A 21,609-nucleotide genomic window follows, 5' to 3' on the forward strand; every position below is an offset into this window, starting at 1 on the left:
GCTCACTTTTTGCAGCTTCCCTGGGATCATCCACATTCCTGGCTTTTCCAAACTACTGGGGTCTCCACTGCACCTTCGGCTTCACACTTACGTCTTCACAAATTGTCCTCTCAGAAGCACACTGCTTGGCCAGCCAGGCCCTTTGCAATCGAGGTGGAAGCCGTCTTACCCTCAGAATTTGTGCGTTTTCCTTGCACCTAAAATCAGCACCTTGTGGATGCCACCAAGGTTTGCTGCTAGCTGGAGCAGGAGCCAGGCTTTTCTCCTTGGCTGTAGGGGTCAGTTGCCTGGATTGCAGGGCCCTGATTGTGAGAAAAAGCTTCTCTATGTTGCCGCCATTTTGGAACCTCATGTGGCCACTGTCACCATTCTGGAACATGGTGCTCTGCAGCTTTCTCCTCTGAGCAAATTCTTTTACCTTTACTATGAGGCTGCACAAGGTGGGGACCGGCTTCCTGGGATGCCCCGGGGCCATCTTTCTTATCTCTTTGTTTCCCATCAACAATCAAAGTCTCAACTCTGTCTTTACAATCCACAGCCTTCCTGGAATTTTCCTTCTGGCCAAACTAACAGCATTGTAAATTTTCCTGCTGGACTCTTTGCTCCTGATTCGAAACATATAGCTGGCTGAAAGCCCCCAACAATAGCCATGCCACAGCCTCAAGTTTGATTGCTTTTTAATTTCTTTTTCAAGATTAATCAGTCCATTGCCCTTTGTCTCAGTCTCAGGCAAAGTCTCTGGGCAGGAACAAAATGTAGACAAACTTTCTGCCAAGCCATAACACACATCACGTGGAGTCCAACAACCGATGCAGTCCTTCCCAGCAGAAACCTCCCAAGCCTGCTCTTTACCATGAGGCTTTCTATCAGCTTTCTGGTCTCCTGAGCTCTGACCAGAATCTCCTCTACAGAATAGCCTAAGCTGCTCCAGCTCTATGCATCCAGGCGACATGTCCAAACATTTCCAAATTCTGTCCAAAAGCCATTTCCAAAGCCTCTCGAAAAACATGGCCAGGTATAGTCAGAGCAAACGACCCCACTCCTTGGTACCAAATTCTGTCTTAGTTACCTTATGCTCATCGCTGAGACAAAATACCTGATGCCTAAGTTGGGAAAGGAAAGGTTTATTTCTTACAGTGTTTGGAGGCTCCCAGGAAGGTGGGCATGCCTGGGCCACCTTTCCTGGTGGCTGCAAACAGCAAACAGGAACCAGCAAAGAGCAAGACACACCTTCTTCCTGCCATTACATCACATCCTGGCTCCACCCCTATGTGGGTGTAGCACTGACACCATCAATCCAAGCACTAGACAATGAACGAATAACAAATGCACAATTCAAACTTATGAGGCCTGGGGGACACAGACATAAACCATGACAGTAAGCTACACTGACTTTGGAGCATTGGTAAGGATTTCTCTCTGTTTGAACAGCCTTTCAGAGTGGGGTACTGAGAGGAGTGCATCTTACCTTCACATGTCAGAGGTTTTTCCTGGTTTTCTGGAACTTTTCTCCTGCAAACCTTTAACTCTGAACAGAGGAGCAGAATTCATGTGACATATGTCCTTGTAGTCAGCTGGTGTATTTACCAAGTAGCAATGGTTCTCTCTAGACTGCTGGACATTTTCTGCAATTTGCATGTTGTAGTAATCTTCTCAATGGCTATTTTTGCCTGTTCCTTTTGAAGAATCATCCTGACACCTCAATGTTTCCTGACCAGTTCTCTTGGCATGGCCTTGGTTTTCCTGCTCACACACCTAGACCAGTAAAAAATAATCTTGTAACCAGATTGAAACAGAAAAGCTAACTTATATGGAGCCCTTACCATTGTGAGGTCAGTGTATAAATTAAAGCAATTAATCATTGTCATAGCTTGATATGTAATACTATAATTATTTGAACTCATACATTTAAGGACATTGGCCATAGACAGTCTACTTTCTTTTCCTGTGTAAATATATATATATTTCCAAATTCTGTCCAAAAGCCATTTCCAAAGCCTCTCGAAAGGACTAGTCCTTGGATTGTATTAGAAACATTTAAGACCTAGAAAATTTTTCTGTCATCTTTAACCATATTGTTATTTAACCATAATGGAATAAAAATTTGAAGTTTTTCCTAGCCTTTTTTTTTCTTACTGCTTAGTTTCGTAAAATGCAAATTATGCTAAAACTTTGACTTAGTTTCTTCCAATGACCAACACCCTCTATCCCTACTTACTCAACTCTGTCAAAGTGTTTTGCATTTTCTTCTCATTACTGAAGTGCTGGTTATATGCAAATGTCTGTTTATTGTACTTTCTGCTCTGAGCTCTTACCTCTGGAAATAACAGCATGTTTATTAGGAAACTTGCCATTGTGTCTGTACTTGATGTTTTGACAGTTTTGTATCTTCTCCCCAAATCTGCAATTTGTGTCCTTAGTCATTAACACAGTAACCTATCAGAAATGTGAGAAACTTCCCAATTTCTCCATATTTGTAGTACTTATCATTTCATTTTTTGACTCCAGATGTTTTACTTTTTTCCATTTCTTTCTTATTTTGATTTACATTTTCCTAATAACTAATGGTCAGTCAGATTTTCAAGTGCTTGCTGTTCTGTGCCCATTAATGATTTTTCTTTGGAAAAAACTCTTTTCTGGTGGTTATTGAGTTTTACCCATTCTTTAAATGCTTTGAATACTAGACCCTTATGAGATTTCCAATTTATATATATTTTCTGTCTTCTACAGGTTGAGTTTGTAGTTTCTTGATAGTAACCTTTGAGCCTTCAAATGTTTAAATGTGATGAAGTCCAATGTATGTATTTTTTCTTTGTTCCTTAGGGCTTTACTGTCTTACTTAAGGATGCATGATGAATCCAGAGTCAGAGCATTGATTTGTAAGTTTTAAGACTTATAGATTTACCTCTTACATTTGGATATTTGATTCTTTTGAATCTTTGTTGTGAGATGTGAGCTTTTGTGGAACTTGATTAATTTGCATGTGAATGTCCAAACTTTTCAGCAGTAATTGTTGAGAAATTTTCCTTTCCAGTTTATATTAGATGCTTATTTTAAATCATACAACCATGGATGGAGGGGCTTATCTGTGCAGTGACAATTCTATTATATTACTACATGTTTCATTTTGCCAGTACTACAGTGTTTTTGTTATTGTATTTTGTAGTATGTTTTGAAATTAAAAAGAATAAATTGCCCTGTGTTTGTCCTTATTTTTCCAAGTTATTTCCCCTATCCAGAGACACTTTCAATTTTATTGGAATTGTGGAATGTACTTTTCCATTCTACAAACCTGCATAATAATAATTGAATTGGGATTGCATATAATACATGGATCATATTGAGAAATATTAAACAGTGTTAAATGTTCAAACCACAGCAGGGCAAAACAAATTGTCATTCATACAGTCTTTCACCTACTGTTAACTAATAGGAGACCAGCATTGCTAATTGGTAGGCTACACATGTGTCTTATAAATATGGCATACCAGCACCAGCATGTGGCAGCACTAAGGAGAGAGAATTCTTACAATCAAGAACAATACCTCAAGTCTCAGCTCTCCCTCATAAAAGTGGAATGCAGTACATGGATTAGTCTAAACCTTACCTATGGCTGCTGGCAGGCTTCCAGATGGAGTACCCAGCACTTGCTCATTGTTGAGAAGTCCAACTTGTCCTGCAAGAAATACAGAGAGCAGAGTGAGGCCTGGGGATCTGTGAGAGGAGTCACTGACACCCAATTCAGAAAGTGACTCAGAGTAGTTCAAGAAGATTGGGTGTCCTCATATGTTTTATCTAAATATTAGGCAGGCCTAAGGTGATGGGACAGCCCTCTTACTGCCCTGCACTGGCAAAGTGGGGCCCTCAGCCTGTTGTACCTCAAAAACGAGCCCCAAAATGGTGTCCAAAAAACAGGGCAAGATGTGTTTTTTAAAGAAAAAGGAGCGCTTTTTATTTATCCTGGCACCAGTGACACAGTACAGTTGGAGTTTGTGAGGCTTTGTAACTCGCTTAAAATTTTGACAGACTTTTATAGAAAGGACAACCACAGAGAAAATGATGCATGGGTGTACATCAGGAATGAGGAAATCCTTTGTTTCCCTTTGCTTGAGGACAGAGAAGATTCCCAGAAATTTACAGTCCTTTGTCAACTAATTTCAGCACTTAATTTTAGATAACATCTATCCTTTACAGAGGGGAACAATGGTTAACATATCAATCATGTCACCCAGGAAGATAGTGCTACAGTTATTTTACAACAATGTGATCGGTGCCCCAGGGTGTCCGGTTGTAAAAAATAGTTGTGTTTGCAAGGGAATTAAAAGGTAATTTGGTCATATAACTTGGGCATTGGCAAACATAACACAGGATGACAAAGCTCTTTTTCTTAGAGTACAGCACAGTCTAGCCCTGGAGGGGCACTAGATTGTGTGGGAGGACTGAAACAAACCCCTGTGGGCAGAGAGATGGTGAGCAATGCTCTTGTTGATGACTTTTCGGGCATATATATTTGGGAAGGAAAGCTCTTGGAAGGAACATACAGAGATCTGTATAATTTACTGCTTCCACCTCCAATCAATTAACATAATAGGATCCTGAAGCCTGGCATGGGGATGGCTTGGAGTACACCCTGCAAGCAGGACACATGTTCATAGAGCTCTAGAGCCCTCATGGCTTTAACCAGACAATTCTCTGGCTCACATGTGAAAAGCTCTTGGCTTTTCACCATCAGCTGGTGACATCAACATAGCAAATGCTCTGGATGAATGCTCTATTGTCTGTGGAGGTTTTCATTTTTAATTTTATTTTTAATTTAGATGTTGTAATTATTGCATTCTTCTTAGCTGGATTTGAGTCATCTTAGTTGTTTCTTTTTCTTGTTCCTCTTCTTGTATTTTCCTGGTTATTGCTTTTTATTGGTATTATTTGGTAATATAGCTCAAGATTTTTCTCTTTGCCCGGCTCCGTGTCACTGATTATTCTCTCTTATTTTTTACTCTTTTAATGCCTTGTAACCTGTTCTCCTTTCTTCCTTATTATCTCACTTACCTTCCCCTCTTCCTCTTTACCCAAATTATGGCATCGGTGTTACTAGGAGTTGCATAACTGCAAAAGAGAATCAGAACTAATGCTAACATATAGTTAAAGCAGTACCATTCAATGTGTTAGCTCAGACCCCAGAATAAAATCCAAGGAAGCAAGAAATTAAGAAAATTCAGAGCAAAGGCTGTATTGCAGGCCTGGTGACACAGCCCCCTTTGGATCAACCCAGAGACTGTGTGCCTAACAAACTAAGGGAGGGATATTGAAAGCTAAAAACCATAAAGCTATAAAACTGTGGACTTGGTTGAATTAGTTCTGATAACATCTGGAGCTCTTGGTGCATTCTGCTACTCCCACCCTGCGGTTAAACATTATCTCAGAATAGCAAACCTGCAATGACATGCGGAAAGGGGGTAGGGAGTTACAAGAAGCTAAAACTTAAGCTTTTACAAGGATTAGAAACTTAACCCTTTCAAGATGGCACATACAGAACAAGACAGAGGTGCATTGGTTAGAATTAAGTCTTATCATTCAAGTGCATGAGAGGATAATCCTGAAAAACATTAGGGATAGAGAAAACACACAATACTGCCTAGAAATACATGAACAGGTCCTGACAGTCTGCCAGCCCCCCTCCATTTCAAAATATATTTCCATCCATCTGAATACCTCCATCTGCCTATGTATCCTGTGAAACCCCATCAATGCTAGCCCTTTACCTGAGCTATAAAAATAATTTCAACAGGGTCCAGCTTCCTATTTGAACCTATTGACATGTCTTACCTAACTTCCTTCCCAGTAACATACTTCTTTAACTTTTCCTCTTCCTCTACCCATTCTTTCACCCTCCATACATAAGATAAGCTATAGATAGCAGTAGAATATAATATGCATGGAATATTAACAGAGGATATAACTCTCAAAACAAGTGTTAATATTGATTATTAATGTGTTCTTGAAGCTGTAAATGCTCTTAGAAGCAGTTTAATTTTCTCCTTAAATCCCTGATGACACCCAGTCTAACCCAGTTCAGCTGAATAGTTTGAAGTAGTCAACAATAACACTGAAAAATAAAGCAAAGAACAAATCATTGAAAAACAGAACCTCTTATCAACAACAAACTCTTCACTCTACCATATGATGTTAAGAAGACAAACCTAACTAGTTGGAGCTTAAAATTAGAAGATGAAATTTTAAAAATTTGGTTAACAAAAAGCATAGCAAAATTCTTTCCATATATTATCAAAACTTAATATTACAGATAAGTGGGGCTTACTCAATTTCAAAAATGAAGATTGGAGCAGAAATGAACAGAATTGATATGAAAACTAATGCAAATGATGAAAGAAAGAACTGGTTCTTTGAAAGAATGAGTTAAATAGATCAACATTTAGGTAAACTTACCCAAAGAAGAAAATAAAACACCCATATGAGCACATATAGTGAAGACAGAATCACAACATACATAAAACCCTACCAACTAAGAAAAGCACAGTCCTTGACAGATTTACCACTCAATTGCACTGTGGAAAATGACCAATGAAATTGAAAGGGAAGGAGTACTTCCAAAATCATTTATAGAAGCTAGCATTAACTCTGATGCAAAAACCTAACAAAAACCCAACTAAAGAAGGAGACTACAGGCAATGTCATTTAGAGACACACACACACACACACACACACACACACACACACATACACACACACACACACACACACACACACACACAAGACATTACACAAGAGAGTGGCAAATAGAATGCAACTAATCATCCAAAAGCTTCGACCACTAAGGGGCAAGGATGATTCTGTATGCAAACCAATAAATGCAATTGAGGACATAAACAGAAGCAAGATATCAAATGACATCCTCATATCAACAAATCAATGTGTAAATCCTTTTGAGCAAATCCAACATTCATTCTTAATAAAAAAAAATCCTGAAGAAAATAGTTATAGAATGACCTTACCTAAAGGTGATAAATGCCACTTATGAACAACTCCCAGGCTACCTATATTAAACAGGGAAAAGCTAAGAGATGTTTATTTAAAGTCTTTATATTAAAGACCAGGATATTTACTATCACATTACTTTTTCAAAATGTACCCCAAACAATGTCCAGAACATTGAGGAAAGAGAAAGAAATAAAAGCATTATGTATAGAAAAGGAAGAATTCATATTGTCCCTATTTGTGAAAGACATGATCCATTACATAGAAGTCCCAAAAAATTCCACAGAATTAACTCCACCCGGAATTAATCAAATTCAGCAATGTAACAGGATGTAAAATCACTATACAACAATCAATAACATTCCAGTACACCAATCATGAGCACATTGAGAAACAAATTGGGAAGACAATGCCACTCACAATGCATCAAGAAAAATTAAATACTTAGAAATAAAGCTTCTCCAGAGTGAGAGACTTGTGCGATAAAAACTATATGCGTATGACAAAGGAGGTCAAAGAAAATCAGAATGTTGAAAGACATCCCCTGATACAGGATAGGCAGAACCAACATTGTCAGGATTGTTATACAGTTCTTATATACTGAATCACAACAGACATAAAAACCCTACCAACTAAGAAGAGAATAATCCTTGACAGATTCACCACTCAATTGCACAAGATGTCTTCAGAGAGAATATAATGCTAGTACTGTTCAAAATGACCAATGAAATTGAAAGGGAAGGAGTACTTCCAAAATCATTTACAGAGCTAGCATTAACTCTGATATAGATTTAATGCAATCTGAAATATAGATTTAATGCAATCCCATCAAAATACCACCAAAAATACTCATGACATTAGAGAAAAGAATGCTAAAATTCATATGGAACTAAAAGAGGCTCTGAAGGGCACGATCCTTTCTGGGCAATAAGAATAATGCAGGAGGCATCGCAATCCCAGATTTTAAATTTTGCTACCAAGCTACAGTAGTTGAAAAACAGCCTGAAAATGGCATAGCCACAGACATGTGATGCAGTGGAAAAGAACAGAGGATGCAGAAACCACCCCAGACGTATTGTGCCACTTGATTTTGACCAAGGGGCCAAGTGCTTATGCTGGAAGAAAGATAGCCTTTGTTTCTGAATGGTACTGAGAAAACTGTCTGCATGCAGAATATTGATGCTAGCTGCATTTCTCACACTGTTACACTAAAATCAAGGCTGTTCAAAAACCTACATATTAAAACAGAAACATTTAACCTGCTGGAAGACAAAATAAGTAAAACTGTTAAAGACATAGATGTAGACAAAGACTTTGTGAAGAGAAATGTAATTGCACAAGCAATAGCATTAAAAAGGAAGAAATATGATTATATCATATCTACTTCTGCCTAGCTAAGGAAATAAGTAGCAAAGTAAAGAAACATCCTCCAGAGTAGGAAAAAAATTGCCAGTTATGCGTCAGACAGAGGATTAATATCAAGAATATAAGGACTCAAATAATTAACTTCTGAAAATAGAAGAGCTAGTCCCCAAAATGGGCAACTGATATGATTGGAGTTCTCTCAAAAGAGAAAGTCCAAATGGCTGATAAATACATCGGGAAGTTCAACATCAGGAGCCATTTCAGAAATGCAAATTAAAACAACACAGACTATAGTTAGGAAATTAAATATTAACAAGTGTTAATGAAGCTGCATAGAAAAAGGAACCCTTCTCAATCATTGATAGCAATGAAAACTAGAATAACCACTATGAAAGTCCATGGAGATCACTCAAAACTAGAAAGAGAAATCTCACTCAACTCATCTCTTCTCCTACTACCTATCTTCTGAAAGAAGTTAAAATATATATCAGTGAAACATATCTATGCATCTTCATGACAGCACAACTTACAAAGCTAAATCTTGGCAGTAGCTTATTTTCCCCGAAAAGATAATGTTTAAAGGAAATGCAATATTCATACACAATAGAGTACTACTCTGCTATTAAAGAAAGATAAATTTGAGTCATTGGTGGAGAAATGGATGCAGTTTGAATCCACTATACTGGGTGAAGAAAATCAAAGACACACTGAAATATTGTGTCATTTTTGTTATATGAGAAAACCAAAGTCACAAAGTTCAATGATAAGCAGAAATAGATTTCATATGGAATCATGACAAAAAGGGATCACAATCACCCTTTTGGTGGGCATTCTTTAAGTTTTCTCAGAAAAGAAATAATGAACTTTGTTTATTTATTTATTTATTTTTGAATTTTTGTGACAGAGTCTATGTACAAACTCCCCAAGCTGGCCTTGAACTCACTGTGTAAACCATTCTGGCCTCAAACTTGAGGCAATCCTCCTGCTCAACCTCCCAAGTGCTGGAATTACAGGCATGCACCAGCATGCCTAGCCTAAGCAGAGTTTTTGTTTTACTTCCTTTTGCATTATTTATTAAATACTTTGTTGTCACTACATTATGATGAACCTTGACAAGCTGAGATGGAATGGCTTCTTATCCTGTTAATGATGAAGAAATCTAATTGAAATTTATTCAAGTACATGTGTTTTGTTGACTCTGATTTTTTCTTTTGTTTTGTATTTTGTATTTGATTTTTGCTTTTTGTGACAGGGTCTCACTATGTAACTCAGACTGACCTTGAACTCACTGTGTAGCCCAGGCTGACTTCAAACTCACAGCAATCCTCTTTGCCTCAGTCTGGGATTACAGGGGTGCAACACCACACCCAGATCATTGTGGACAGTAATCTTTAGGATTAGGCCCAAGTTATAAATATACCTAAAAACTGCAGAATACACAGACTGTAAGAAGAAAGAGAGAACTGATCTATTAAATCCTCTTTACAGTTAAGATAAAAAAATTCACATTTTTGTCCCTTTAGGAATTAGACCTTCAAATATGCACATAATTAATTTGTGCCTTAGAAAGTCACTTCACATAGTCAGACCCTGTTGCTTTTGGACTGTTTATATTTAAAACAGCCTGCACCAGAGCAGAAGTTAAGATAACTTGGGTTACAGTGTCTTCATGAATAATATCTCCTGTGCTTTGTGCATCATGAGTGTTCAGGATGAGATACTTTCAGTGTCATCCACAGTGGGGGCCCTTTTCTTGCCTCTACTTCTTTGGGAGACCTCTGTGCTCTCAGCCTCCACTTCAATCATTTCATTCTTATGGAGAGAAATTTAAGGATTCAGCATACAGATTTCAGATCATGTGATCTGACAAAAAACATAACTCAATTTATATAAACCATTTCCTAAGGCTCTGCCATTATTCTGGTGGACAATTGAATGATCTCTGTCCTCCTTCCTACATAATCTCCAGTTGATTCCATCTTAATCATGTTCTAGACCAGCCATGCAAGTATTTTCAGAAGAGGAGAGTATGGGCCTGGTGCGGTCTCCTATTAATACCGTCAGGACCTAGAAACCTCTAAACAAGGGCTCACAGGAGCACAAATTCCTGGTGGAGGGAGAGATACAGTGCACAGTTTCAATTCATGTCTTAGCTGACTCAAAAATTCCTTCCCAAACAGGCTTATTTCCTTAAATACACTTTTATCTCCACTCCTTCTGGTTTTTGTTTTTTTTTTTTTACTGTAAGACTCTTTTATTCTTGTTTAATTTGTGACTCATCTTTTGCTCTCCTTAAAGCTTAATGAACCCAGCACACAGTAAAACTGTTCTCTCTCTCCAAACCCTTTCTATATGAGCAGCTCTACTGGTGAGATTTCAGTGTGCACACCAAAAATTTCCAGTAGCTTCCTTTTTTTGCAGTGAAAGGTCATGCATTCAAGGAACAGTGGACATTTAAATGTTTAATTTTTTCATTTTGCTGTCTTAACATACTTCAACACCTAGATATTCATGAGAAAATGTTATTGGATTTCCCTTCATTTCACTGTAGCAGTTCAGATAGCTGATGTTAACCACGATTATTTCTTTTGGGTTTCATGTATAAAATCAGTGAAGTATGATTTTATTTTTGGGTTTGTAAAAGTGATATGGATCAAATTCAGAGCCTCTCACATACTCCAAGAGCACTCTTAAACTGAATTTTCATCCAATCCCCTAAGGTGGTCAGTTATTCCTTTTTAGTTTGACAATGATGGACAAATGGATTCTATCTTCCATACTTCATATGGATGACATTGAATTTTGGAGTATCTTTTAAAGAATGAACACATGTAAGAAGTTTTCATGTGATACAAATTCAGTAAAAAAAGGAAACTCACAATCTGTGTAAATGTAGAGAAGACATTTTATTATATGAACCCGAATTTTGAGCTGTCCATATTATGCGCATAATAAACAAAAAATCTTGCAAATAGTTAAATAAATTTTAAATAGACAAATAAATAGATGCTTTTAAGTTGAAAGGTCAGCAAGAAGAAGAACTCCATGGAGAGTGATCTTAATGTTGCCTAGCACTCCTGAAAACATGAGACTAATAGATCATGTTGTGATTAAAGCCTAAATGAGTCTTGAAATGGCAAAACTGTGAAAGGGTGACACACTTGACAAGAACCATCTCCATGTTAAATCTGGCCTCACTACTTAATCCTGCATCTTTCTTGCCAGTTTTTCTGATGCAGATAAGGATCTGACGATTTGTGCTCTGACCACCTCCCAGGCACAAGGGCTGTAGCTCTTCTCCTTCAGGTAGACAGCGATCCTATGGAAGTATTTCCTCACAACCAGTCTGGAGTCCTCATGCATCAGGGGAGGCTCTTCCAGCCCTGTCTCCTGGGTCAGGCAGGCCTCCAGGTCATTCAGCTGCTGATGGAGGCCAGTGCAGAAGGAATGCAGCAGGCTCTTGTTCCAGGCCGCAGATGAGTCCTCTGATATGAAGAGATTGAAGGTCTGCCTGGTCATCTCATGGAGGATAGAGAGAGCCTGAGCCTTCTGGACCTGCTTGCCTTCAAAGTCCAGCTGGGCCAAGCCAAAGTCCTGTCTGTGCTTCAGGCAGGAGAAAGGGGAGATTCTCCTCATTTGTTCCAGGAGAATCAAGGCCCTGGTATTCCCCTGGCTGTGAGTCTGAGGTAGGGTGCAGGCCAGAGAGCACGATGCCATGATGCTGAGCAGCAGAATGGCCACCAATCCAGACAATGGCCAGGCCATGGGGATTCTGCTGATGCTGCTGGGCTGTCTGAGGTGGGTGTGTGATCCTGAACCTTTGCCTGTGGGTTCTCTGAAGACCCGGTATGTTTAGATGACTTAAATAGGAAACATACTATCTTCATTTTCTGAATGTCCTTCCTTTATTTTCTACTTCTGTTTTCTGTTCCCTTTTGCTTTGAGTGAAATTTCTCACCCACTTCATTTTCATCATTGCCTTCACTCCACATGATGTATACAGTTAGATAAGTGATGTTTTCCTAAATTAAAGCCTAATTAAAATTCATTGGCATGGATATGGACTATATGTTATCATCTGTATTTAACATATTTATGCATATTTATTTCAGTAACATACAATCTCAATAAAAAAAAAACAATGTTAAAGGAAAAAGAAAAACAGATAACTTTAGAGTAGTTTTTAGTTCTGAAAAAGGTGAGTTTTAGTAAAGCAGAAGCAGATTGTAGTGGGATGCAGACTCGCAAAATAGAGAAAGGACACCAGACAGCCAGGTTCCTATGAAAGAAAAATCTACCAAAGAATAATCACCTTCCATCCCATCTCCTCTTCCTGCAAACCATAGATGTCACCTTGAATGGTGTAGACAGTATGATAGTAGGCATATTTTATACCTTTTTGGTAAGTATACGAGAAAGATGATTGATTTTCTGATAAATCCTGCATATTATACAGTACTTTTTATTACGACAAGTTTAGCTATGGGCTGCAATAGTAGGTTTGAAATCTGTTAAAGGTGTCTCAATAATTTCTTATGGGAAAAATCCTCTTGACTTACAACCAACTTGAGTTACAAACTGTTATTGTCAGCAATTGTATTTATCAGTCAAGGGTTCACTGAGCAACTTCTCTTTTCTTTACTTTTTTAAAAATTAAATTTTTGGTATATTTTAGAAAATGTAATGATCCTATTAATGATATAGTAGTTATACTTGTGTTTGATGTATTTTGACTCTTTTCTTGCAATTTCTTCTCCTGTCTTCAACCCATCTTCCCTTTCCTAAATTTTGTTTCCATATCATTCTTTTAAAACTATTTTTTTTCCTTTCTTAATTTCTGCCTTCACCCACCTCTGTTGCTTTTTCTTTGGATTTTTTTTTCCATTTCACAATGTCTATTATATATTTGTGTCCTTGTGTGCTTTTTCAATTTATCACATTAGGTAGACAATGCTGTGATTATATATGTATGTATGATTTATCTCACGCAAGAGTATGGTGTCAAGTTGCAGCTATTTACCTCCAAATGGCCCAACGTTTTCCTTCTTTGGTAGTACTCCACTGTGCAAAAAAACACATCTTGTTTATTCATTCATCTGTTAATGGCCATTGGTTTGTTTCCAAGGTTTACATATTAAAAACTGCGCTCTGATAAACTTGGGTGTGCATATAATATTGTGGTATGATGTTTTAATTCTTCCAGATAGAAATACAAAACACAAATATCTGGTTCAAATGGAACCTCTAATCCAAGTTTTTTGTGAAGACTGCATACTGGTTTCTATAATAGTTGTACAAGTCTGCACTCTCACTAGTGGTAGAGTATGGTTCCTTTTTCCCACATCCTCCCCTGTATCCATTGATTTCTTGCTAGTTATTTTTTGTTGGGTGAGATAGAATCTCAGTATTCTTTTAACTTGAATCTCTCAGTGATTTTGAACATTTTTTTCTTATATTTATTTGTCATTGGTGTTTCTTCATTTGAAAAGTATGTATTCCTTCAGGTCCATATTTTTTGAATTGGATCTTTAGATTTGGGGAGTTTTTTTTCTATTCTTTATATGTGTCAGATACAAGTGCTTTGAAAAAGAACTGGCTAAAAGTTTTCCGCACTCTGTGTATTGTCTTTTTGTTTTGTTGGTGATTTGTTTTGATATGCAAAGGCTTTTAATAGAATGATTAATCCCACTTACTGATTTTTTTTCTAATTTCCTGTGAAATCAGGTTTTTGTTCATGAAATTTTGGCCTATAACAGTGACTTCGTGAGTGCTGCCTATTTTCTCTTGCAGCAGATTTAGTGTTTCTGTTTTAATATTTAGATATTTGATCCATTTCAATTTTAGTTGAATGCATGGTGATTCACATTTTATGCAAGTTTATAAATTCATAAACATATATACTGGTGCAAGGCAATCTTTAAACAACATTCAAAACTGCTAAAACATATAAATCCTTTTCAACTCATGTATTTACAGTCAACTGTTTTAATTTTCCTTCACATTAATAGTCTTCAACCTCAGCCGCTACACAATGTTAGACAAAGTAAATTCTTTTTTATTTAGAACGGGACATAATTACTGATCTGTTATATAAGATTAATAGAATTAAACACTAAATACAACTTGTATTTGATTTTCATAACCCCAAACAGATTTAGAAGCATGAAGGATCAAATTAAGGTACATATGCAAGATAACCAGTGGCTTACCAATAGATTTGCAAAGAGAGATCAGGTTCATGTAGTGAAAAGATATCTTCAAATTTCAGTTATGTGTTTTTATGAGGATAGCCACATGTATATTGCATGTACTTTGTATACATTTCATGAATCTGTGGGTATGTCTTTCATGTTGTGTACACAAATACTCAAAGTACATTCTAAGGAAAATATTAACTTAGAGTTGTATTTTTAGGGCTACAGATGATAGTAATACCTCAGATTGTTCACTTTTTTGCCAATTAATTTTGTCACACACAGGAGCTATATCATCCCCAAAGATAATATACATGGTTGTAACATTATCTGTCATGGATTTGGATAAGATCAATTTTTTTAAAACTTGAATTAGGATTGAAATAACTGAATGATGTACATGCACATAAATAAATAGGCCATATGATTATCCTGTGTTTCACACAATAGAACAGATATACATTCATATTTCCTTTTTCATAGAAAGCAAAACTTGTTCGTTTCTTTTAGTATCGCTGTGACTGTGGATGAACAGAAAACAAAAGTGTGTGCCAAGATTAAAATAATAATGCAAATAGGAAAGGAATATGCTACTGAGGAAATGAGTGACAAATATAACTTACTGTCTTGTGCCCAGAAAGATGGAAAATAAGTTTTAAGTGAAAGCACAGGCTAGCACAGACACTAGGCTCAAAGATACATGATTATTGCCTGGTCTGGAAGTGTTCTTCATGTTTCGTGCGTTCTGTAATCCCAGACAGGCAAGGAAGACACATCAACCAGCTCTCAATTTTATGCACAGCAACAGAAATTTGTCAGAGCACAGAATTCTCTCTAGACAATGTGAATTACTAGTTCTGTCAAGGTTTCAGCTAGAATTAAAAAAATCAGAATTCCTATTGTCGATGCCATGAAATAAGCAAATAAAGTGATTATTTCAAAGAACATGTATCTTAACTTAGTTAATTTCAGTTAAAAAAGGTAATATTAGTAAAAGGAATAAGTCATTGAATTTTGTAAGTGCTTCTTGAAAAATCAAATAAGGCTCCTTGGGTTGGGGATTTCATTCAGCAGTTTAAGCGCATGCCTGGTAAGCACGAGGTCCTGAGTTTGTTCCCCAGTACCAAAAAAAAAAAAAAAAAAAAACAAAGAAAAGAAAAAGAAAATCAATAGTCATGGATATTTTTGAATACTACTCTGGTTTTTGATATCTGTGAAAAACCTGCCCTGTACCCAGACTGTTTAAGCCAGCAGGAACATTAGTGAAGAGGGAAAAATGGCAAGAGATTCCACTCTTATTCCCAATTAGAACAAGAAACACAAAAACACAAGTGAGTTGTGAACTGTGGAGATACTGTTGACTCCGCCATTTCTCAGAGACAAAATAGTGCTGTAAATTCCTAGCTTTTATATGTTGTCTGTGGATATTTTTGTCAAAAAAAGGAGAGCCTCCTCTAGACTGATCTGTTTTCTAAGTTATTAGCCTCCTGCCTATGCAATGCCAGATTGTTTCCCTTCAACTCTCACGACTCTCCTTCACTGAAAAATTCATTTTCTTAATCCAGACTTACACTTAATCTTTAATCTAGTCTGTTAAATGGATATAACTCTTCACTTAGTTTTGTTTTCTGCAGACTCTATCTTTGTAATGTTGAATACATTTATTAAACTATTTGTGCTCCCTAGTTTTATGTCTTAAGATATGAACTAAATTTAAATGAAATCAAAGACCTGAGGACCAGAGCTCACATTTGGCAAGCTTCACTGAATGGATGAGTGTTAAAATGGAGGCACTGTAGAGAAACAATGCAAGTCCAGCAATGACAAATGTTCTGGGAAGCTGCCTAGTAAGCGGCTCAATACCACTTATTTTTAGGCAGATAAGTTTCAGTGCTGTCTTGGTTTTACTGATTTACTTTTTAGCATTTGGTCCCAAATTGGCCAATATCATGACAGAGATGTGATGAGGGATTAGGAGTAAAAGAGTACTTCTGCTGTAGTGGAAAATAATTTTGTCAAAATGAGCATTGAAATGGAGCTTTTATGAAAGTGATAACTTCAGGGTCATCCTTTAAAGGCATAGATTCTCCTTACATTCACAGAAATGGTGAACAATCATTGGATTGCTTTATGTACATTCATTCACATGGGATTATAGGCTCTGTTTCCATTTGATTTTCAAAATTTGACATAGAATATTTAGCATATCGGTTCACACTGAAACAGCAATGGATTTTGAGACCTAGGTTCAATGGTTTGCCTGAAAAATTCCTCATTCTTCTTCATTCAAGGCTATCAGAGTTGAAGCTTTTAATAATTGGCCAATTTCCTTTTTAGAATATCTTTGCAAAAATTTATGTGATACCTGTAAACAAAGAAATTGTATCATTTAATAGGTGTATGTTAGTTGATTCCCTGTCATTTCCAGAGGTCAGTCAATAATTCCTTTTTTGTTTGTTTCTACTGGTGATTGAATACAGGATCTTTTCACTGAGCTACATCTTTAGCACTCAATTTGCTTTTTGTTTGGAGAGTGGGTCTTGCTGAATTGCTAAATTGCCTGTGCTAGACTTGATTTCCCAGTTCTCCTGTGTCAGCCGTCCAGAGTACTAAGATTAACAGTGTATGAGAAACAACAGCCCATTTGGATATGAAAGACTCATTCTTCTGTTTCATATCAGTATTTTTCATGGACTTGCTAGAAGCCACTAAACCATGCTTTCTTTATTTCTTCTTGTTTTAAGGACAGAACTTTTGTTTTATACTGTTTTTCAAGACCTTCTTTCCATCCTCAGCCATATTTGTGATCCTGGAAACTGAAAAAAGTGAAATATGTCCAGCATGTAAATTGTGGAATTAGACTTTGGGACAGAATTTTGTTCATACAATGATCACCAAAATAAATTGATTATTTTTTGCTATTAAAAATAGCATTAGTATACCTACTACACAAATGAAGTACCCATAAGTCACCCATATACAATTCCCTTTCAAATTATTTTGAACTTAAGCATCATATGAGGATACATATGAACTAATTAATTATGGATAGAAGTGTAGTCTACACCCCTGAAGCTTTTACATGGAATTCACTATTTACAGCTGAGCAAATTAATCGTCAGCACAATGATGAAATAACCTGCAGAATAAAAGGATTTTTCCAGCTACAACTTGGGGAGGATTAATGTAACAAATATATAAAGGACTCAAAAAATTAGACCTCTAAAAATAAAAGACAAAAATCAGAAAATATTCATCAGGTCTCCTTTCAGAAGAATAACACAAGTAGATATTATCTTGACATAGAATCACTGTCTTCAAGAAATCAAATAGTAACAATATTTGGTGAGGCTGTGTGGAAAAAGGAACACATATGCACAGTTGATACCAATGTAAAGTAGTGTGCCAAAGAAACCATTTCAGGGTTTCCCGAAAAAATTTAAAATAGAAATTCCAGTGCACCCAGAATACCCATGTTTATAGTAGTACAGTTCACAACAGCTCAGTCCTGGAAGTGGCCTCTCTGTCTATAAACAGATAAATGGAACGAACAATCAAAATGTACGTGTTATACCCAATGGAATACTGCTTATCTGTTTTTGTAATTTTATTTAAAAAAGTAAAAGCAAAACAGAAAAAAAAGGTAGAAATAATACAGAATTTCAAAAAATATAAGCAGTAAGAAATCACTAGTTGATAAATTACATATTGTCATCTTAGAAATAGTTGTTCAAGTTACAAATAAAGCATACAAAGTGAACATTCAAACAGTGAGACTACAAACAGTTCTGTTCAACGATCCAACAAAAATTTAGTAATATAGTTATCTGTCTTACATATTTAAACATATGGTTTTGTATAAAGATGGATTATTTGATTTGTTTTTAGGAAAATGTGGATTCTTTCTTTCTGATGGAGGTCGTTAGACAGGGTCTTTTTATGCACTTTAGGCTGAATTTGAATCCACTATAGCTCATGCTGGCATTGAACTTGTGGTAATCTTCCTAGTTTAGCTTCCCAAATTCTGAGATTACAGGCTCGTACCACTACTTCAACTCAGAAAATGGATGCATCTTGAATCCATAATGTTAAGTAAAATAAATCAGAGATAAAAGCTGAAGTATTCCATGCTTTCCTCTGTACGAGAAAGCCAAAGTGTAAATAAGAGAGTCAGAAAAAAGAAAATGATACAAACTTGATAGAGATCTTTTGTAAAATGGAAAGGAACCATGAATGGGAGAAGGGGGTTCACAGGAAGGCAAAACATAGAAATAGAATTAAGATGTGTCATGTACATGTACCAACTACTCATAATGAATATATTGTGTGCGACAAACATGAACAACAAAATAAATGATTTTTCCAACAACATGGCCTCTATGTGCTCTATGTTGCTGAAACTTTAAAGATGTTATTTTGGTTTTGCAAATATGTAGCAAATGTGAAATAAAAACACAGTACTTGCTGAGATCTTTCTGTGGTTGCCTCTGTCCAAAATCACAAATGACCCACAGAATGGCACACAAGTTTTCCTCCATGCCAGAATCAACTCAGCCCCCTCAGCAAAAGTCCTGTGCATAGGCAACACAGGTCAGTCACAGGCTGTGGGGCCATTGAGATGCTGTCCCAGAAGTCTGAGAGCTGGAAGTGCTTGCTTCCTAAGGAATAACAGCAACTGTGGCTCATGATGTCTTTTTAGGGGTTTTCTTGGAGTTTCCTTTCTAAAAAAGAAGTGAGGTTTTTGTTTCATTGATTAAAGACCCAACATTATCATCATGATGAATGATCACAGAAGATATAATAGAGATTCCATTTAGATTTAATGACCCCATTCATGGTGCAGAGTCATGGTATAGAGTTCTAATTTGTTACTTACACAGGTTTATCTTTGGAGACCTAATCTTCAGGAAGGGTTCTAATTTTTAAATATAAATAAACAGTAAAGAATGCATGGAATGCAAGGAAAGGAATATAAATATTCCACTATTGTCCCCTTTTCAGTGAAAGAAGGTAAAACAAATGTCACAGTATTCTTTCTTGTTAGAAACTGCAAACTTCCAATATGCACATTACTGATATATGTCCTCCTGAAAGGCTCTTTCTCAATTACCATGAATGTAAGCAGAAACTTCCTATGTCATTTAGTTCATATATTGTTTTTACACTTTGTTTTCAAAGGAGCCTGTATCATGATCAGAATTTAAGATTAGTTAGAACTGGTCATGGTAGTTCACACCTGTAGTTCCAATGCAGACAATCCTCACTTAAGGATGGCATTTTGTTACTGTGACTAGGTCATTAAATGAATTGGTCATGAAATGAGAAACTATATCTATGTAATATGTATACTACAATATTTAGAACAAAGAAATTGTCAAAGGAAATTATAACTTGATGTCTTTCCTTGCATCAATCTTACATCCCATACTCTAATGTATAACAACATAAGATCACAGTATTGTACTGCACAGCAAAAGCAGAAATTGCAATAGTGTATAAAAAAATAATGTTTCTTGTGCTTTGTGGCTTATTGGTGTGTACTGCAGTAACTCAGTGTCTGCAAAATCTGAGGTGGCCTCATTGTCACCCATGTTGGTTAAGCTTAAATAGCAGCCCAGAGGATAGTTTTTCCTTAAACTTTGAATTATATACCACTGTGTAAATGGAACTATCTTCCACACTTTGATAAATTATCACACTAGGACTTGAAGTATCATTTCAAGTATAAACACATATATAAAATTTTTCTAGGATATGATTTGTAGAAAAAGCAAAATGACAAGCTAAATAAATATAAAAAAACATTGTATTAACAGAATTCGTGATGTTATGCATACAAAGGTAATCAATATCATAAATAGTTAAATAATTCTTAAAGGAGATAAATAAATAAAAGCTTTTCTCCTTGCCAAGTCTTTTGGAAGAACATCTCCAGGTACAGATGAACATATTGTCTCCTAGTACTCTTGAACACATGGGAGGAATAAATCATATTATGAAAAGAGTGTAAATGAGCGTTTTCAAATGGCAAAATTGTGAAAGTGTTGGTTGATCAGAATGATTTCATGTTAAACCAGGACTCATTCCTTAGTGCTTCATCTTTGTGGCAAGTGTTTCTAATGAAGAGAAGGATCTGACAATTTCCGCTCTGGCAACCTCCCAGGCACAAGAGCTGTAACTCTTCTCCTTCAGGTAGACAGTGATCCTATGGAAGTATTTCCTCACAGCCAGTCTGGAGTCCTCATGCATCAGGGGAGGCTCGTCCAGCCCCATCTACTAGATTAGGCAGGCCTACAGGTCATTCAGCTGCTGATGGAGGCCAGTGCAGAAGGGGTGCAGCAGGCTGTTGTCCCAGGAAGCAGATGAGTCCTCTGAAAGTCTGCCTGGTCATGGAGGACAGAGAGAGCCTGAACCTCCTGGACCTGCTTGCCATTAAACTCCAACTGGGCCAAGCCAAAGTCCTATCTATCTTTCAGGCAGGAGAAAGTGGAGATTCTCCTCACTTGTCCCAGGAGAATCAAGGCCCTCTTTTTTGCCCTGGCTGTGGGTCTGAGGCAGGGTGCAGACCAGAGAACATGATGCCATAATAGTGGGCATCAGCATAGCCACCAATCCAGACAATGGCCAGGCCATGGGGATCCTGCTGATGCTTCTGGGCCATCTGAGGTGGATATCTAATCCTGAACCCTGGCCAGTGGGTTCTCTAAAGACACTGGTGTGTTCAGATGACTTAATCGGACCACACCAGCTTCATTTTCTGAATGCCCTTCCTTTATTTTCTACTTTTGTTTTCTGTTCCCTTTTGCATTCTCTACAGGGCTTTTAAGTAACGTTTCTGACCCACTTCATTTCATCATTGCCTTCTATCCACATGACATACACAGTTTGATAGATGATGTTTTCCTAAATTCCTAATTAAAATCTGCTAACATGGATATGACTTATAAGATATCCTCTCTATGTTGTATATTTATGTATATTTATATCAATAATGTACAATACATTTATGTCGGGGATCCATATCTTTAAAATTATACATAAGAAGAAACTATTT

General features: G+C 36.8%; 2 protein-coding genes and 1 pseudogene across 2 annotated transcripts in view; 1 reads left to right on the top strand and 2 right to left on the bottom strand.

Annotated features, from left to right (window-relative positions):
• LOC134475741 (uncharacterized) overlaps nucleotides 1-3,196 on the top strand; it is a 29,483-nt gene extending 26,287 nt beyond the window's left edge. Inside the window, exon 4 of the mRNA XM_063247343.1 lies at nucleotides 16-3,196. Within this exon, the coding sequence (XP_063103413.1) occupies nucleotides 16-631 (616 nt within the window). The 3' untranslated portion in view covers nucleotides 632-3,196. The remainder of the gene's footprint in view (nucleotides 1-15) is intronic.
• Nucleotides 3,197-11,562: 8,366 nt separating this feature from the next.
• Nucleotides 11,563-12,126, bottom strand: LOC100717234 (interferon alpha-17-like). The gene has a single exon (XM_003479089.1). The coding sequence runs from the start codon at nucleotides 12,124-12,126 to the stop codon at nucleotides 11,563-11,565; it is 564 nt and encodes a 187-aa protein (XP_003479137.1).
• Nucleotides 12,127-20,642: 8,516 nt separating this feature from the next.
• On the bottom strand, nucleotides 20,643-21,188 carry LOC100728934 (interferon alpha-17-like; annotated as a pseudogene).
• Between the last annotated feature and the right edge of the window lie 421 nt (nucleotides 21,189-21,609).

This window comes from Cavia porcellus, unplaced genomic scaffold (genome assembly GCF_034190915.1).
Source record: "Cavia porcellus strain 051 isolate PalLab524CR breed Dunkin Hartley unplaced genomic scaffold, mCavPor4.1 scaffold_1, whole genome shotgun sequence".
Lineage (NCBI taxonomy): Eukaryota > Metazoa > Chordata > Mammalia > Rodentia > Caviidae > Cavia > Cavia porcellus.

Bases quoted from the DNA above. Each gene is read 5' to 3' on its own strand.
- LOC100717234 (XM_003479089.1), bottom strand. From the start codon at position 12,126: ATGGCCTGGCCATTGTCTGGATTGGTGGCCATTCTGCTGCTCAGCATC.